Here is a 17,313-nt window from a genome sequence, read left to right on the forward strand (position 1 = left end):
ACAGCAAAGGTCAGTACACACATTCACTCTAATAAACACAGTAGCAGTTCACGAACTGTCTATCTCCCGCCCTATCCTTGCATTTCATTACAGAACCAGTACTGAAAATGCTGTAATGAAGGCCTGGCCTCTAGTGGCTGAAATAAGAATTCTGCTGGAAAATGAGGAAAGATCCCTCCTGATAGCCTAATCATGGTTGGTTAATAGATTTACAGCATACCTTGTGCAAGAAACGCATCCATCTTCTCTTTGAAAGGCTGCAAGTTATCTTCATCAGACACCCTGCACACCTTTTCCACTTCCGATGTACATGCTAGTTAAAGTGATGAGTGTAAAACATCTGGGTTACACAAACAACATTTATTAATAATAAAATAAGATTTGCATGTTGTGCCTCAGTGTATGATGTAATATTCCTGTTCCTGACATTGTGTAAGAACATTGTATCCAGACTACACTGTGTGCACAATTATTAGCCAAGTTTTAGTTTATAAAACTAACAATTATAATAATTTGTATACATATTTTCCAACTCCAAGCGGTATAAACTTGAATGCTTATTGAATATAAACACATCAACTGATGTTTAATGAGGGAGAGTGGGGCCTCACCCTATATCAAGGTGTGCAGAATTATTAGGCACCTTATTTTCCTCAGGCAAAATGGATAAAAAAAGAGATTAAAGAGACTGAAAAGTCAAAAATTTTAAAAAGTCTTTCAAAGGGATGCCGCACTCTTGAAATTGCTAAGATATAGGGGTGTGATCACAGAACCATCTAACTGCTTGCTGCAAGTAGTGAACAAAGTTGCAAGAAATGTGTTGAGAAAAAAAGACGTAAATTTACTGCCAAAGATTTGAGAAGAATCAAAGTTGATTATCTTCCAGTGCTGTTATATTCCAGAACTGCAACCTATCTGAAGTTCCCATTAGTACAAGATGTTCAGAGTTCAGAGACATGGCCAAGGTAAGGAAGGCTGAAACCCGGCCACCACTAAACAAGACACATAAGTTGAAACATCAATACTGGGCCAAGACAGATCTGAAGACAGATCTTTCAAAGGTCTTATGGACTGATGAGATGAGAGTGACTCTTGAAGGACCAGATGGACGGGCCTGTGGCTGGATCAGTAATGGGCACAGAGCTCCACTTCGCATCAGACACCAGCAAGGTGGAGGCAGGTACTTGTATGGGCTGCTATTACTAAAGATGAGCTAGTTGGATCTTTTCAGGTTGAAGATGGACTCAAAATTAACTCCACAGCCTACTACCAGTTTTTAGAAGACACTTTCTTCAAGCAGTGGTACAGGAAAAAGTCTGCATCTTTCAAGAAGACCATGATTTTTATGAAGGACAATGCTCCATCGCATGCATCAAGAACTCCTCTATGTGGCTAGCCTTAAAGATGACAGAATAATGAAGTAGTCCCCTTCCTCACCAGACCTAAACCCCATTAAAAACCTATGGGCCCTTCTTAAATGGGAGATTTAGGGTGATAGAAAACAGAACACATCTCTGAACAGTGTCTGGGTTGTGGTTGCTGCTGCACAAAAAGATCGTCAAGAGATCAAGAAACTGATAGATTCCATGAATGAAAGTCTGTCAGTTCAACTGCTATTGAAAAGAAGGGTGGCTATATTGGTCACTGATTTATTTTTTAAATGTTACAAATGTTTATTTGTCAATTTTATTCTCACTTTAACAGATGACAATAAACAGGTGAGATGGGAAAATTTTCAGTTTTAATTCAGTTGCATAATAATTCTGCACACTAATTGTTGCCCAATAATCGTGCACACATATATTGTATATTGTCTTAAAAAAGCCAAAATCTCACTTTTGCTTTCTTAAATATTCAGGTTTGAGAGGTTATTGTTTGAGAGTACTGTAGTTGTTTAGTAATTAAATTAATCCCCAAAACTACAACTTGGGTAATAATTGTGCATACAGCGTACAGCTTCTGATGGCATATCAAGCAGATTAAAATAATCTCTCTCTCAGATCCTTCGGTCATCATGACTGGACTCTCTGTTTCGTAGCAATCTAGCATCTGGATTTATTTTTATTCTACCTTTTTTCCTTCTTTTTCTTCAATATTCTGATTTAATGGAGCATGAGTTTATTATCGTGTTGATTTTTTTTCTACACGTGTGTTACCTCTGAGGTCCTTCCGAAGTCGAATGAAGTCCTTCTGAAAATCTTCAAATTTCATCTGTGAAACTTGGAACAGGTCATGAGGCTCAGGAAGAGGAAACACAGACGTCTCCTTCCCAGCATCCTTTTGATCAACACATATATATTAAACAGTATGAAAGATTGACAACAGGAAAGTAAAAATGCCAAATTAAAAGTGCACAGATTTATCACTAACAAAAACGTTGCGGGTAAAATGTTCATTTTTAAATTTTTATGTAGTAAAATGTAGTAATGACTACCTACCAGTTTTAACAGGTGGTCGTTTTGATAGATCAGGATGATGCATTTAATAACTTGAGTACAGAAATAATAAATCATGGTTATGAAAACAGTGAAGTCCAGTCTTTGTTTTGCTGCTTTCTGACTTCAATAGCTGTTGAAGTCAGAAATTGCTTGCGCTAGGGTTCACTAGAGGGAACCCTACTCCCAATTCTTATGACCCCAATGAGAGGAGTTGGGTGTAAGTCATAAAATAAAAGTATGTTTTATCTTTATTACTACCACATACCAGTGGTAGTAATGGTCTCATTCCAGTCAAACAACTGTTGAAACCTGTGAAGCTGCAGAACAAAGACTGGGCATCACTTGTTTACTGCTATCAGTGCCCTTGGTTTTCTTTTAACATTGTTGACTTCAAAAGCAATATCCAATATATTACCTTCATAAACTTTATAGATTTTTAAATCAGCACCCATTGCTTTCTGTCATTAATCTTGAAGGTGTCAGTAATAAATTGAGTTTTTTAACCATCATGTCTATTCTCTGTTCACTATACAATGCATATCAACAAAGTTTAGTTAATCGTATTAGGGTTTTAGACAAAAAAAAAAATTGTGCATAATTGTAAAGTGGAAAAAAGTAAAACCAAAGAGCACATGAAATTTTAAGGCAAGTTTATGCAAATGTAAAATTCACATAACTTGGCTTTATTTAATACTAACATTACTTCTGAAAGCAATTTCTTGCACAGGGTTTTGTTTATGTCTCAGAATAAAGGGAGCTGAATTCAAATGCCTTTTATTTCTACGACATTTAAGGTTGTATTGTTTTTGTGTCATTTTACAATTGTGCCCTACTTTGTATTGGTAAAATCCCAATAAAATGTGTTTTGTGTGTGTGTGTGGTTAATAGACATGCAATGCACAGTAACCATCTGATTGTAAGGAAACTTTGGACATTACAATAACATTAAGACATGTAAAATGCTGCAAAGGAAAAAAGCTGAAAGTTTGAGCTAATAAAGAAAGGTAGGCGTTTACCTCATCAAAGTGTCTGAGGTAGTAGGCTACAATGTATGACAGAAGACTTTTAGCGCCATCCTGCATGTAGAAAAACAACAAGAAGAGACACTGACATTTTGAACAGCGTGGAGATAACAGTACAAACAATAAAGTGATGTTTACTATTTCCAATAGTTGTATAAACTGCCCCTTCAAGTTTCTATCATTTTGTGAAGATAGCATTTTCTTTGTACTACAAATATGTACATGCAAAATGTTTATAAAAGACCAAATAAATACTACTTTACCAAACATTTCTATGAAGTAGTCTGTTCTTGTGTCACAAATTACTGTTATGGAATTTGGAAACAAGCTGATGTAATTTTGATTTGATTTCCTTTGATGTATGACTAGCCACCGAAACACCCACGGGATTCTTTTTATACTGTATCTTAAAATGTAAGGGTTTAATTACATGAATCTAAAGGTCGACTCTGACATAGAAAATACTGTGTTTCTTTTTATTGTGTGTAAGCTTTGCTTTCTCAAACTCCCATTTGGTTATGGCAGATTGCCGCTCACACTGAGCCTGATTCTACTTGAAAGTTCTTCCTGATAGACAAGACACACTTGTCATTTTTTTTGAAAAACACTTTATTGATGTCAAAGAGAAATTAAATGCTGTAATTAAATTTAATTAAAAATATATAGTAGATAGTGATGGCAGTGGGCAGGAAAAATCTCCAGAAAGATCTCCTTCTTTCCATCAAATATTAACATTTATGGCCTCTGAAGCCCTGGGGGCCCTGTTGTAGCCGCTGACTTAATTTGGATTAAACAGAAGTGCAAATAATTAATATTCATTTTAATTGTATTTTTTGATTTGTTGTTTTTAGTACTATTTGGGTTTAAATAGCGTTTCACTGGCGATGTCTTCCAGTAACATATAATTACCCAGTAATATTTTTACATTTCCTGTCTACTTAACATCTTTTCATAAAAAACACGGTGGACCACCGGTGGACCGCCTCGGCGCCCCGACCACTGGGCTTAGCAAGTTTTCTGGGGGAAACCCTGGCTAAGATGAAATTGGAAAGTGTTTTAGTACATTTTGCACAAAACAAAACAAACGAACAAAAAAATTCAAGAGGCCCAAAACTGATTTCAAGTTGGAATGTTTTAACAAAATATGATTTCTTTACTCACATTGCTCTTGACATCTTTGAGTTTTGGCAAAATCTCAAGAGTGAAGCCATCAGCTTGACCTCTTGTTCGATTCCCACCATTCATGAAATTACCAAATGCCAGAACCAAACCTAGAATCTTCTTTACTGAAACATTGTCCTGCAGAGTCTATCAAAAAGGTTGAAGACAAAGGCAAATAATGAATGGTTTGGTTTCTTTTTCTGATATTACATAGATGAAAAGAAAAGTTAAAAAAATCTATGGGAATAAGGAGAAAGATAAAAGCATATGAACATTTTATTATTATATTCATATATTAATTGTAAAAGAACTAAACAATCAACATGATTTGTTAAACCAACTAACTTCCATCCAGATAAAAATTCAATATTAAATCAAAAACAAACCTCCTCCTCAAAAGGAGCAACAAAAACAATCACTAAAAGCAAGGCTTGGTTCCAACAGAATTAACTAATATTTCTGCTAACAAATAAGCCTGGCTTGTTGTGACTTCCAACCTGTTGACCTTTGTTACATGTCTTCCCACTCTCTCACAACAAACTTACCTATCAATTACCACTATGAAGACCACTAGAGCCACAAAAATCCTTAACAAAATAAATAAAGATAATCAACACATTACTTAAGTGAAACAAATCTGTCAATCTTGGCCCATGTTCTTTCAGGCTCCTAATGTGACATCAGTGGCTCAATATACTGTATGCGGTACTACCCAGGGGCACAACTACATACTTTCTGAGGTGTATGTACAGTTAGGCCTGTCACAATAACAAATTTTGCTGAGCGATTAGTTGTCTCAAAAATTATTGCGATAAACAAGAATATTGTTTGAAGACCATTTTAAACTGATTTAATGGAAATGACATAATAATGCATGCAATTTCCTGCCAAATATAGATACACTTTATTTTCAAAAGAACACTTAACACTGGAACTGATAAACAAAATAAACAAAACAACCAAAAATAAAATGGATTCTCAGTCTCCCAATTAAGAAAAAATGTACTTGAATAAAAACTAAACAACATAAAGCCAAAGTGGAAATAAATACTGCATTCAACCAAAAGAGTGCAGATTATGAAGTCTGTATACTACAGTATTATTGCCCTTCAGTAATCATTAGATTTAAATAGAGATGATGGGCACATCGACTACCTGATGCAATAGTTCACAATACACAAATTTTTGCCCCAATTTTCCCCTTACAACAATCTTAGATTGTTCTCTAAGACTGTCGTTTGCATTTCGTAATCGATCATCCTGTAGTGTGTGGTGTGTTAAGTTAGATCATGGTGGCCGCTCTGATCTAAATCAGGGGTTTTCCCCGACTGGGAGCATTAATGCAGCCTGTTGAATGTGACAGGTAGCCAATCAGAAAGCAAGGATTCCCCTCTGTGCTTTTGAGGGGAAATTACGGAGGGGAATCCCAAACAGCTGACACAGTGCAAAGGGCAGTCCAGCTGACATTGGAGATGATATGTGGAAACAACATTAATGTTTACTCAACATTTTGTGCAAAGAATATAGAAATGACAAGGGGAGGAGTTGGAGCGAAATTGCTACCGCAGTTGATAAACCCAGTAACTTTTCAGCTGTTCTTCGTTAACGTGACATAAATAGGTTATAATGATTTTCATTCAGTCAGGACTGACACTAGCCACATGCAATGCAGTTAGATTGTTGTAAAGCATTGATAAATGCCATCCATCTATCCATCGATCTTCTTCCGCTTATCCAAGGTCGGGTCGCGGGGGTAGCAGCTTCAGAAGGGAGGCCCAGACTTCCCTCTCCCCGGCCACTTCTTCTAGCTCTTCCAGGGGAATCTCGAGGCATTCCCAGGCCAGCCGAGAGACATAGTCCCTCCAGCGTGTCCTGGGTCTTCCCCGGGGCCTCCTCCCGGTGGGACGTGCCCGGAACACCTCACCAGGGAGGCGTCCAGGAGGCATCCTGACCAGATGTCCGAGCCACCTCAACTGGCTCCTCTCCTCCTAAATGCCTGGTTTTAAAATTAGTTAACTGGACTTGTAGCCATTATTTTGTGCCAATTGTTGGACACCACACGGTACGATCGAACCCGATCGAACCGTTATACCTAGGATTTCTGTCGGCTAATGTGTGGTCTCTCAGGTTTTGAAAATGGGCCGACAATCGGCTGACAACTTTAAGATCGTGTCGTGTGCGCTGGGCATTACACTAAGGAAATAAGGAAGGGAGGGGTCAGTGGAGAGCATCGGAGTTGAGCCTTTATTACATTCAGTGTCATCAACAGAAAGAGAAAAAGGCCGGAAGAAACAATAAAGCTGATAATTAAAATGAGGTCAATAGTTTTAATTTATTGTGCGATTAATTGATTTATTGTTTATCGCGTACAGTTACTGTCTGGACACTGTGATGTATCTGATTTATCAGATACATGTATCTTGTACACCACAATATGTGGTGTTATATTGTAGAGTACAATATAACACCACTGTAGTAATGTTATATTGGGTAAAGACATTTAACCTCATGTGACATTTAACCTGCCAAGTTCTATAACAAGGGTCACCAACCTTTTTGAGTCAAAGAGCTATAGTGACACAGAGTACACGCAAACACAAGTTTATGTGTGTTTGATACACACATAAACTTGTACATCTCATCTTTAATTAAAGTATCAATAATAATAAATGTACATATGTGTGAATAAATTACTGCCCAGAGATCTATTAAAAAAAGAACGAAACAAAAAACAGGGCAATGTTTCATCATTTAATGAGCCAAAGAGCCACTTCTGTTAGCCTGTGTCTACTGTAGAACCACAGTAGACACAGTCTACTGCAGTCTACTGCAGGTCTGTGTCTGAGACATTTTGTTAGCATGTATTCAATCATTCTTATGGCTTGATAGGAACTCAGGTTATACCAACTGACAATCCACATTAATAAAACAGTGAAATAATACTGACCACAAAACACTGTATTTATAAAAGATAATGTTTTTCCAGCACAAAGTAGGAAAAACGTTGTTTTTAATGTTAAAAAAAATAAATGGTTTTTCTTCACAATATTTATTTATTTAGTTTATTATGTTTATTATTATCTATTTGTATGATTTGTTCTTTAAATTGCCATTTATATTATTTTTTGGTCTCAGAAAATGATGGAAGGATCAAGGGCGATTCTGACCTTTAGGGGTGCTTAGTCTCCAGCAGTGCTAAGGCCCAAGAGAAGATATTTATTGGTGCATTTTTTTTAAATGTCACTGCTTATTTACATACATTCAGATATGAAATTAAGTAGTTTTGTCCACCTAAAACTGTTAACTACAGCTCTGGAAAAAATGAAGACCACTGCACTAAACCCATTGAAAACCTCATGGTTATTCCACAAAATATTGATTTCTGCACTCTTCCTGAGTTAAAACATTAGTATTGTTGTTTCTGAATGAATATGAACTTGTTTTCTTTGCATTATTTGAGGTCTTAAGCATTGCATCTTTTTCATAGTTTTGATCATTTCTCATTTTCTGGAAATAAATTCTAAATTTTTGCTTGGAATTTGGGAGACATGTCAGTAGTTCATAGAATAAAAGAACAATGTCCATTTTACTCAAACATATACAGTACATATAAAGAGTAAAATCAGAGAACTGATCATTTTGCAGTGATCTCTTGATTTTTTCTAGAGCTGTATAAACTCAGTTTGAAACAGACTCTCAAGACTACATCATACCTGCCAACATCTGCTAACATTAATGAGGCAAGCAGCTGTGGAGTGACACAGTCCCAGAGGGGCCTGGGTCATGCTCCCCCGGAAATTAAGATAAAATCTACTCAAAACTATGTATTTCCAGTCATTTGAAGAACATTTTACTAAATTCATAGCATTAATAAACATAAAACCAGTTTATTATCAAGGTAGACCTGAACTTTATTTGAAAATCATACTTAGAAATTGCAATACCCTTATTTTTATCTGAACATTATGTTCAGATAAAAACATAAAGGATGTTTTTTTTTTTAAAGAAACAACATTCTTGCTTTTTTCTTTAAACAAAAATGTATGTCAATCAATGGAAAAGTAGACATTATGAGTCAGGATTTTGCTATTTCAGTTTACAATTCAGGAAATGAATAAAACTCTTTTCTATTCACAAAGAAACAGCCTAACTTAACATTCTGTACTGTTCTTTAGTTCTACCTTATTTAAGTGACTCCAGAGAGGTTTGGGTAATTAATTACAAAACAACACAGCAGTCACTAATCAAACTTCAAAAAAGAGCAACAAGAGTAATTAACAAGGCTAAGTACCAGGATCAAACTCACCCATTATTTATCCAAATATTTTACACATATACACAATTTTGTACTGAACTACAAAATATTCTTCAAATAAATAAAGCCAATGCTCTACACAATTTCCATTCATAATACTTAATTAATACTAAATTAATTAAGTACTGCATTTGTGGCACACAGGCCATTTTGATGAAATAGTCAAGGTAAATTAATACTGTTTTGTGTTTTTGTGAGTGTGGGTGTGTTATTGACTAGTTGTGTCGCAGTTTCACGTAGTTGCAGAGGGGGTCAGTATCACTCCGCCGTTGCTAGGAGACGACGGTTGTGGAACAATGTTTCTTTCTAACGGCTGTGTAGCGATACTGTGCTAACTGAGTTACTTTGTAACAATTATTAAATTAAAATGTTGCGGACACAATCACAACATCTCGCTTGATTGTTTGATCCCGTTACCCTTGAAATTGCCCATTGCAGAAAAATCGCTAAGCATAATATTTTGCTGCTCAAATTGTTATCTGAATAAATGTGCTGATGATACAAGTTTACCCCCATGTAGCTGGGTAAAAAAATATATAACGGTTTTTACTGGTGTTTTTTTTTCTTGAAGGCTGGTTCTAGACCACATTTACCATGGGGCCAATATAGTCTGTGTTTTTATAGGGACATTTGAAAAAAATTAAACAAAAAACAGAGCAATATTTCATCATTTGATATATTAAGTGAGTCAAAGAGCTACTTGCGTCTAAAGAAATCCAGGTTGCATTTCCTGATCTAGCAGATGGAAAATGTCTATCTTAGTACAGCAGCTTCTAGCTGCTGTACAGCCCTAATTTTTAATTCATTGTTAAAGTAAAATTGTAAAGATTTAAAAATCCTATCACTGAATATTAACAAAATATATTTATTTAGTATAATTTCTTCAGTTCCCCTATTGGCCGCCGTCTAGAACCGCCCATGAACTACAGTTCTGGGTCTGGAGCATTTTTGGTTAGCATGTTTTTTCTTCGTTGTGTGACGGTGCGGTGCGAGGTTGGAGAAGGAGTTAGCAATGGTGGTTAGCCACTCTAACCCAAAACAGCAGGACGCACTGTTGAAGTATTCCACACTTTCACTTTATTTTCACGTTGTCTATGTAAAGCCAGATTTCCACGGTACTAACATTATAGTCTCATACATGAGAAAAGAAACGATAGTTTACCGCTCTGCACCTCATCATCACAGATGATCTCTACAACAACGTGGAAGAGGAGTTCTTACTCTGTACAATAGTACAACAAAGGAAAAAGGAAATAGGCGCCCCCTTGTGGTGATACCTACTCATCTCTAGGAACTAAGCATTATAATGACTGTTACAGTTGATAGGAAGTCAAGTTATCCAAACTGGTAAATCACATTAATAAAATAATAGCGATATAATACATTAAATGAACACTGACCAATGCATTCATACAATATATCAACATTTCTGAATAAAACACACAGAAAGCCTTAAACTCTTTTGATGTAACACACAGAAAACCTTAAACTCTTTTGATGTAGGAAATATTTATGTATGTACTGCTAATCTATTAGTATGATTTGTTCTTTAAATAGCTATTTATATTATTTTAGCTAATACTATTATATATTAAATAAAGTATAATCCTCCAAACTCAACATCCTAAGCAAATAATCAATCCATAATAGTCGACTAAAAGCACAATAAGAGCACTGAGTGATGAAGAGATTCTGATGTCTGGTTCTTTAGGTTCTGGCGGGTCTGCAGTGTTCCTCTCCTGATCCATTCTGTCTGATATCATACAACCCACTGTGCACCACTGAATATCGCCGACCCATTTTTTTAAAATGCCCCTATTCAACGTCACTGAAATTGTTTAGCCTGGAATGTGCGTCTTCCCACTACCATCTGTATTTTTGCCAGATGTTTTACTTCTAAGGACGGTGTAGTATCGGGTGGACATTTTAAAAAGACGCGGGTTGATAACAGCTCACGCGGCTGCTTAGTGTCCTCTCTAGGCAACCGCAACAGCAGCGGGTGGGGAGTCCTATTTAGGTTCCGCCACGACAATTTAGCTGACCTTAATATTTCCTGTGTTTTGTTTTGGTCATTATTATCATACTTATTGTTGAGATGTGTGATAGGTGTGTTTATCAGGCATTTATAAAAATACGGAATAAATCGCGTCCCGTACTGCTTCAATACGGGGCGAAGACAACAACAACCACCTGTCATTTTAGGCTAGCTTAAGCTAACCTGAATATTTACAACCCTCCTACTGACATTACTTACAACATTATCTTTTCAACCACTTTGAAAAGATTTTCTTCATCTCTCCAACATATTTATCCCTCCCCCTTTTCCGTTTTGTGCCCCGAAGTTTTTTTTCTGCCGCCCCATTTTTAGCTCCCTGTTGTCGAGCGCACTACTACCGTTCAAATTTGAAAAAAAAAAAAGAAACGCGCTGGTCCTTGAAGGGGCGCGTGCCCAAGCGACCTGTGTGGGAAGCGCTGTTAAGTAGCCTACATAAAATGCTGACTAAAAAAAATCCCCACATTGTTTTTGCGCCGATGTTCTGTCAGATCGTCGTGCTTAGCACGAACTGACGGCTGTATCTATCAGACATGTATACGCTGTCATTACCATATGATTTTATTTAATCAGCAACATAGAATCATGACGTAGATCATAGGTGCTCTATGCGGGCTATGCTCTAGCCCGCGGGCCAAATTTGGCCCGCAGTGTAATTGTATTTGGCCCGCGAGGCAATTTCAAATTAATATTAGAGCCGGCCCGCCGGTATTATACAGTGGCAACGCTGTGACGCCGCATTAACCGCGTATACTACAAATCCCATAATGCTCTGCTGTTTTTTGGCGCGTCAATCAGGACAGAGGCAGACACGCCTCCTCCTCTGTGTCAGTAGCACTTATGGTAGCGGACATGGATGTATTAGGAAGGTGGTGATCCGTTTTCTTGCGCACTTTTTGGGTTGAAAGCCCCGGCGCACCCCGCATCCCCGTGCCTCTCCCCCAAACCACACTGCGACCTCAAACTACAGCTGTCACAGTGTTACCCTACCAAAACATGGCGAAAAGAAAGACAGAAAATAGAACTTTTCTGGACAGGTGGGAGACAGAATATCTGTTTACATATGTATGTGAGCAACTTTTCTCCTCAGTGAAGATGACGAAAACGTCTCACAGGAGACCTCTGACTGACGAACACCTTTGTTCGATAATGAAGGTTTCCTCAGCTCAAACCCTGAGCCCCGACATTGATGAACTGGCATCCAAAAAAAGATGCCAGGTATCTGGCTTTGGCCGCATCAGAGTAGATCAGTGTGTCGCAAAATGAACAATAAATAAGTTTTCTATGCACCTTTCCTTGTTACTCCAAGGCCTGAATGGTTTATTCATAGTTTAATTAATGATTTATTCATAGTTGTTATGTTATTTTATTTTCAAATGTATTAGCCTGTGTACGAAGCTAATTTTGGCATTTACCTCAGAAAGGAGGCATTAAATTTTTATTTAAATTTTATTTAATATGCCATTTATATGTTTTATTATTTTTAGCCACTCAATTTTGCATGCCTGCACTTTTAAGTTATTTAAGCCTTGCTTGTTCAATATTTATTGTTAAATCAAAACTTGTTTGGGTCCATATTAAAAGATTCATTTGTTCAACCTTGGCCCGCGGCTTTGTTCAATTTAAAATTTTGGCCCACTGTGTATTTGAGTTTGACACCCCTGACGTAGATCGTCATACACTTTAACTAACAGCTGTATGACTTCCTGACTTAGCGGTTAAGTAAGTAGGTTAATGAGTTTTACACGGGCGTGTTTTGTAGTTGACGGCAGCTGCAGCTAGACCCTGCTGCAATGGCCGAAGGTAGTCCATCTGGACAACACTCATATTCCGGCTAGAGATGGCCAAATAGCCTAAGTACCCTTAAGTACCCTTAAGTACCCTGGTAATGGCCTCAACGCATCTCACAGTTGCACAATTGTTCCTTAGACTTCGACTTCAACACAATTAATTTGGTTAGTTTATTTCTAAACTGTCATTTTATACCCTCTTAGCTTTATTTCAACACTTCATGTATGCTTCAAAACTAGACTGAAGAGCATTACCTACAGGAGATCTGATCTCCTGTTGGTATCATAGATACCCACCCCCAACATGGACTATTCAGACTCCTACCTTCTGGCCTGACGGTCAACGACCACATTTACAATTGAAGAATAGAAGCATAGAAAAATGGATGAATGGAGGCTAATTTGAGCCATCAGTCGTCAGTTTGGACAGGGTCTTTTGGCCCTGTTTCAGCCATTCTGGGGAGAAATCGAAAACCTGGCCATTGCAGTGTTAAATACACTTTGAAACCACGACGATGCATGTACTGTATATCTTTCTAGTTATTGAAAACAATTTAATGACTTATTTTCGTCATAACTTGTCGCGTATGCTGAACTGACAGCTCCTCTTCGCTCGTACTAACTGCATGTATGCTATTCTGATGGTGTATGATAATCTGATAGAACACCCCCTCTAGTGCAGCGCTACTACATTTTTCTCAATTTCAGCATTTTTGATAGTCATTTGATGATCTGAATCCATCCTAGTGGTTGTCCCTTAGTGGTTGTGACTTGGAGCATGGCTGCAACAAGTCACGCTATTTTCCAAAGCATATTCTGAATTCCACTGAATTACTCTTAAATATTTTTTTACCAAAAGCTTTTTGGGGGAAAAAAAGGTTTTGGAAAAAGCTCTAATGACTCACCTTGCATACCCTTTGCAGTGTGTTAATTTTTCTTGTGATTGATGACATACACTCACAGAAGCTGGACTGAAAGAGAATGCAGAAAACTCTGCTGGAGAAGTCTGGTATCAGGGAGAGCTGGTAGAGAAATCTGTAACAAACCAAATGAGATAGCAGGCATTTGTAAGATTACTTTTGCCAACACAGGATAGGATTGCAGATGTGCATTTTAATTAACAAAACAACTCTGGAATGTCTGTCAATTATTTAAAATTTAATACATATATTTTCATATCAATTTCATGTTTCAGTAAAGGTCATAACTAAATACAACAATTAGTCATCTAGCCATGGTTAGTCATAATAAAGACTAATCAACAATGCACTTTTCCTCATAATCAATACATATGTGAGCAGAGCAAAGAACATGATTCAAGTTCAAAGAACAACTTAGCCCGGTAATTAAACTTGAGTTGGGGGGACAAGTACTCACTGTTCAGGTTTATCCAGAGGCTTAGCATTCTCTTTGTCTTTCGAGGACTTTATGTGCTTTTCAATTTTGTCCAGTTCCTCCTGTTGTGCTCTCTATGGAAAAAATACAAGATTCTATGCACAATATGGAGTAATCATTGTAACAGCAAAAAAAAAATTAGTGTTTTGTTCCTGTTCCACTGCAGCAATAAACATACATGAAAACAACCCATGAAAACTAGAAGAAAAGAAAGAAAAACAAAATTAGAAGAATACATTTTATAGTGTTTTATTGATGCCCTTAGAAACTACAGTAATGGTATAGTGAAAGCACACTCACATTAAATTATAGTTTTATTTTAAAAATATAAATAAATAAATCCATGTCTAAGGTTTTTGCAATTTGCTTTCTTTAAAACTTTAATTATGGCACAATCTTTTTAATATATAAAGACATGGTAGAATCTCTTGTGTATGATTTTTTTCTTTTCTTTTTCTTTTATATATATTTATTATTCACCAGCAGGTGTATATACAACAAACAGAGTGACAAAAAACACAAAAGGATATTGATCTACAAAAATAATTAACCATATAATAGAACAAATAACAGCAATAGAGATCAAATAACCAAACAAAAAGAACAAACAACAAACAAATTGTCATGGAGCAGGGGTTTTTGGTTTTCTTTGTGGGTTTTCTTTTTCTCTTTTTTGTTACTCACCATTCAACCACCAGATGGAGTCAGACTCACCACCTCTCCAGAGATCGGTGCATTACTTGCACACCAGTGTTTCATCACCTCATCAGGCCGAGAGTACAAGAGGAGCGGGCTGCCAGCACTTCGACGCCAGAGTGTTAGCCAGCAATGGTATTCTGAGCCCCCTAGAGCTAGGCTCTGTGTTTTCGCAAGAGTATTTCTCCGAGTGAATCCTCTCGTGTTTCTTTCCCTGTCTTCAGGTGTTCCCTTTCGAGACGCCTTGGATTTTCCAGTGACGGTCAAGTCTGGTTCCCCTATTGGACTCTCTCCCTCGTGACGCCGTGGACAGTACCCACTGGTTGCCCGAGTTCCGTCTTCTACTTCCCCGTTGGATTACACGTCTTCCCTGGTTTCCTCCGGCTGGTTGCCGAACCGCTCCTCTGTCTCCATTCTGCCCGAACTTACCTGCCCGCCCTCCGCCGCGCCTCCACGGACTACTCCCTCCGGACTGAGTTTTCTCATCCCCCCAGTAAGATTGATCCATTGTTTCTGTTGTCACTCCTATTTCCCACCGTCTGTGAACTCATCCCTTTTCCCCACTATCTCTCATAGAGTTTTGGCTGCTTCAAGAGACTTTTCCCCTTCCAACCCGGACCAACAACTGCAGTTATTTTGTATATATACATTAATAAACCTTCTTTCACTGATTCCGTTTCTCCAGTGTAGTGTTCTGCATGTGGGCAAGACAAATAGAACCCATCATGACAGAACACTCTGGCAAACAAACTAGCCCAGCAGACACTGTACGGAGAACGCTATCAGAGCAACATGCTCTCTTACAGTCTCACGAGTCCGCTCTTGGAGAGCTAAGTAACCGTCAAGCCGAAACAAACCGACGTCTTGTCGAGATCTCTAATTTTCTGCAAACCTCTGTTCCCCAGCAATCCTCTCCAGAGCCCGTTCCAGCCCCTGATCCTGTTCCTTCAAGCCGTCCCACGTTTTCCGAGATCCGTCAACCTACTCCTGAAAGATTTTCCGGAGACCTGAACAGATGCAAGGGTTTTTTTTTTACAATGCGCCATCATATTTAACCATTCTCCTCAAAGTTTCACTCAAAACAGTTCTAAGATCGCTTACGTCCTTTCCCTGCTCTCAGGTCGGGCTTTAGATTGGGCTGAGGCCCGTTTCCCCTGCCCTGATAATTATGGCTGTACTTTTGACAAATTCTTAAAGGAATTCAAACAAGTGTGACCAGCAGAGGGGGTCTTTTTAAACAAGATGCACCAGAACACGGAATAGTCAACAATATTTTATTTAAACAATTTCATTAAAACATTTCTTTTTAAAAACATGGCTTCAGGCCTTCCACTCTCCCTGGAAAGGAAAAGGGATCATGTGAAATAAAGGACAATTTGAATTATTCCAAAAAAATAAATGAACAAACAAAACATACAATGCAAAAGAAAACAAATTAGTAAATCAAAACAAAAGAAAGCAAACTCATTAGTAATTTCAATAATAAGCAAACAAACTGTAAAAGGAAAAAACACAAACACTTCAAACGGTGGAACAAATCGTCGTTGTCCAATTTCAATGCCTTTCGAATGGGGCCAGAGGAGTCGGGCCCCGCTCGCTCAGCCTGTCCAATCAGCAACAGGTTTCCTTCAGAGCAGCCCAAACAAACACCGACAAGACAATACAGCAGAGCGTCCAAGCGCTGCAACTCCAAGACAATCCTAAATCAAAAACTCATTAGAAAACCTGTGGATTCAGGTAAAGTAAATTAAAATCTAAACAGGTAGCTTACCCAGGAGTAGTAGCACAGACGACCCAGGGAGAGAGCGGATCAGCAAGCGAGGGCTAGATGGAAGCCTCACGCCGCAACAACCTCCAGCTGTAGCTGCTAACGCCAGCCGAGCAACGCTGCAGAAACGCACGGCAGGTATAGCACCAAAACCTAACCACAATCCCAGCCACAGATGGCACAAATGGCACTTACAATTCAGATGAGCGGATCAAGCACGGCAGCCGACATGTAGTAGGGGAAACAAAGACACACGCACCTCACAGCGGCCTGCTCAGCTATAAAGCCATCTGCCCCGCCCACCAATCAACTGCGCGCTTCTTGCTACACCTGGTGCACATAGTTGGGAGGGTGGAACACCGTCCCACCACACAAGCTTTCAATCAGAACCCAGATAAATCATTTAACTCAAGGGAGTTATTAAAGATTAAACAGGGTCAGCGATCCGTAGCAGACTTTGCAGTGGATTTCAGAATAAAGGCAGCCGCGTCTGGGTGGGAAGCCGCTGCATTAAAGAGTGTGTTTTTCCACACTTTGAACGAATCCATAAAGGATGAGCTAGCTGTTCTTGACGAACCTGAAACTTTAGAGGGGTTAATTACCCTTACCATTCGTCTCGATAACAGTATGCGGTCCTGAACTAGAGAGAGGAACCGGAGAGAGCCGCCAGTAAGA

The 17,313-nt window shown here is 38.2% G+C and overlaps 1 protein-coding gene across 1 annotated transcript in view; it reads right to left on the minus strand.

Moving 5' to 3' along the window:
• LOC116726979 (formin-2-like) overlaps window positions 1-17,313 on the minus strand; it is an 86,873-nt gene that overhangs the window by 27,766 nt on the left and 41,794 nt on the right. The window contains exons 10-15 of the mRNA XM_032573967.1: window positions 14,157-14,248; window positions 13,685-13,814; window positions 4,622-4,768; window positions 3,455-3,514; window positions 2,157-2,277; window positions 221-313 (exon numbers count right to left, since the gene is read on the minus strand). Of these exons, the coding sequence (XP_032429858.1) occupies window positions 221-313; window positions 2,157-2,277; window positions 3,455-3,514; window positions 4,622-4,768; window positions 13,685-13,814; window positions 14,157-14,248 (643 nt within the window). The remainder of the gene's footprint in view (window positions 1-220; window positions 314-2,156; window positions 2,278-3,454; window positions 3,515-4,621; window positions 4,769-13,684; window positions 13,815-14,156; window positions 14,249-17,313) is intronic.

This window comes from Xiphophorus hellerii, chromosome 10 (assembly GCF_003331165.1).
Source record: "Xiphophorus hellerii strain 12219 chromosome 10, Xiphophorus_hellerii-4.1, whole genome shotgun sequence".
Taxonomy (NCBI): Eukaryota; Metazoa; Chordata; class Actinopteri; order Cyprinodontiformes; family Poeciliidae; genus Xiphophorus; species Xiphophorus hellerii.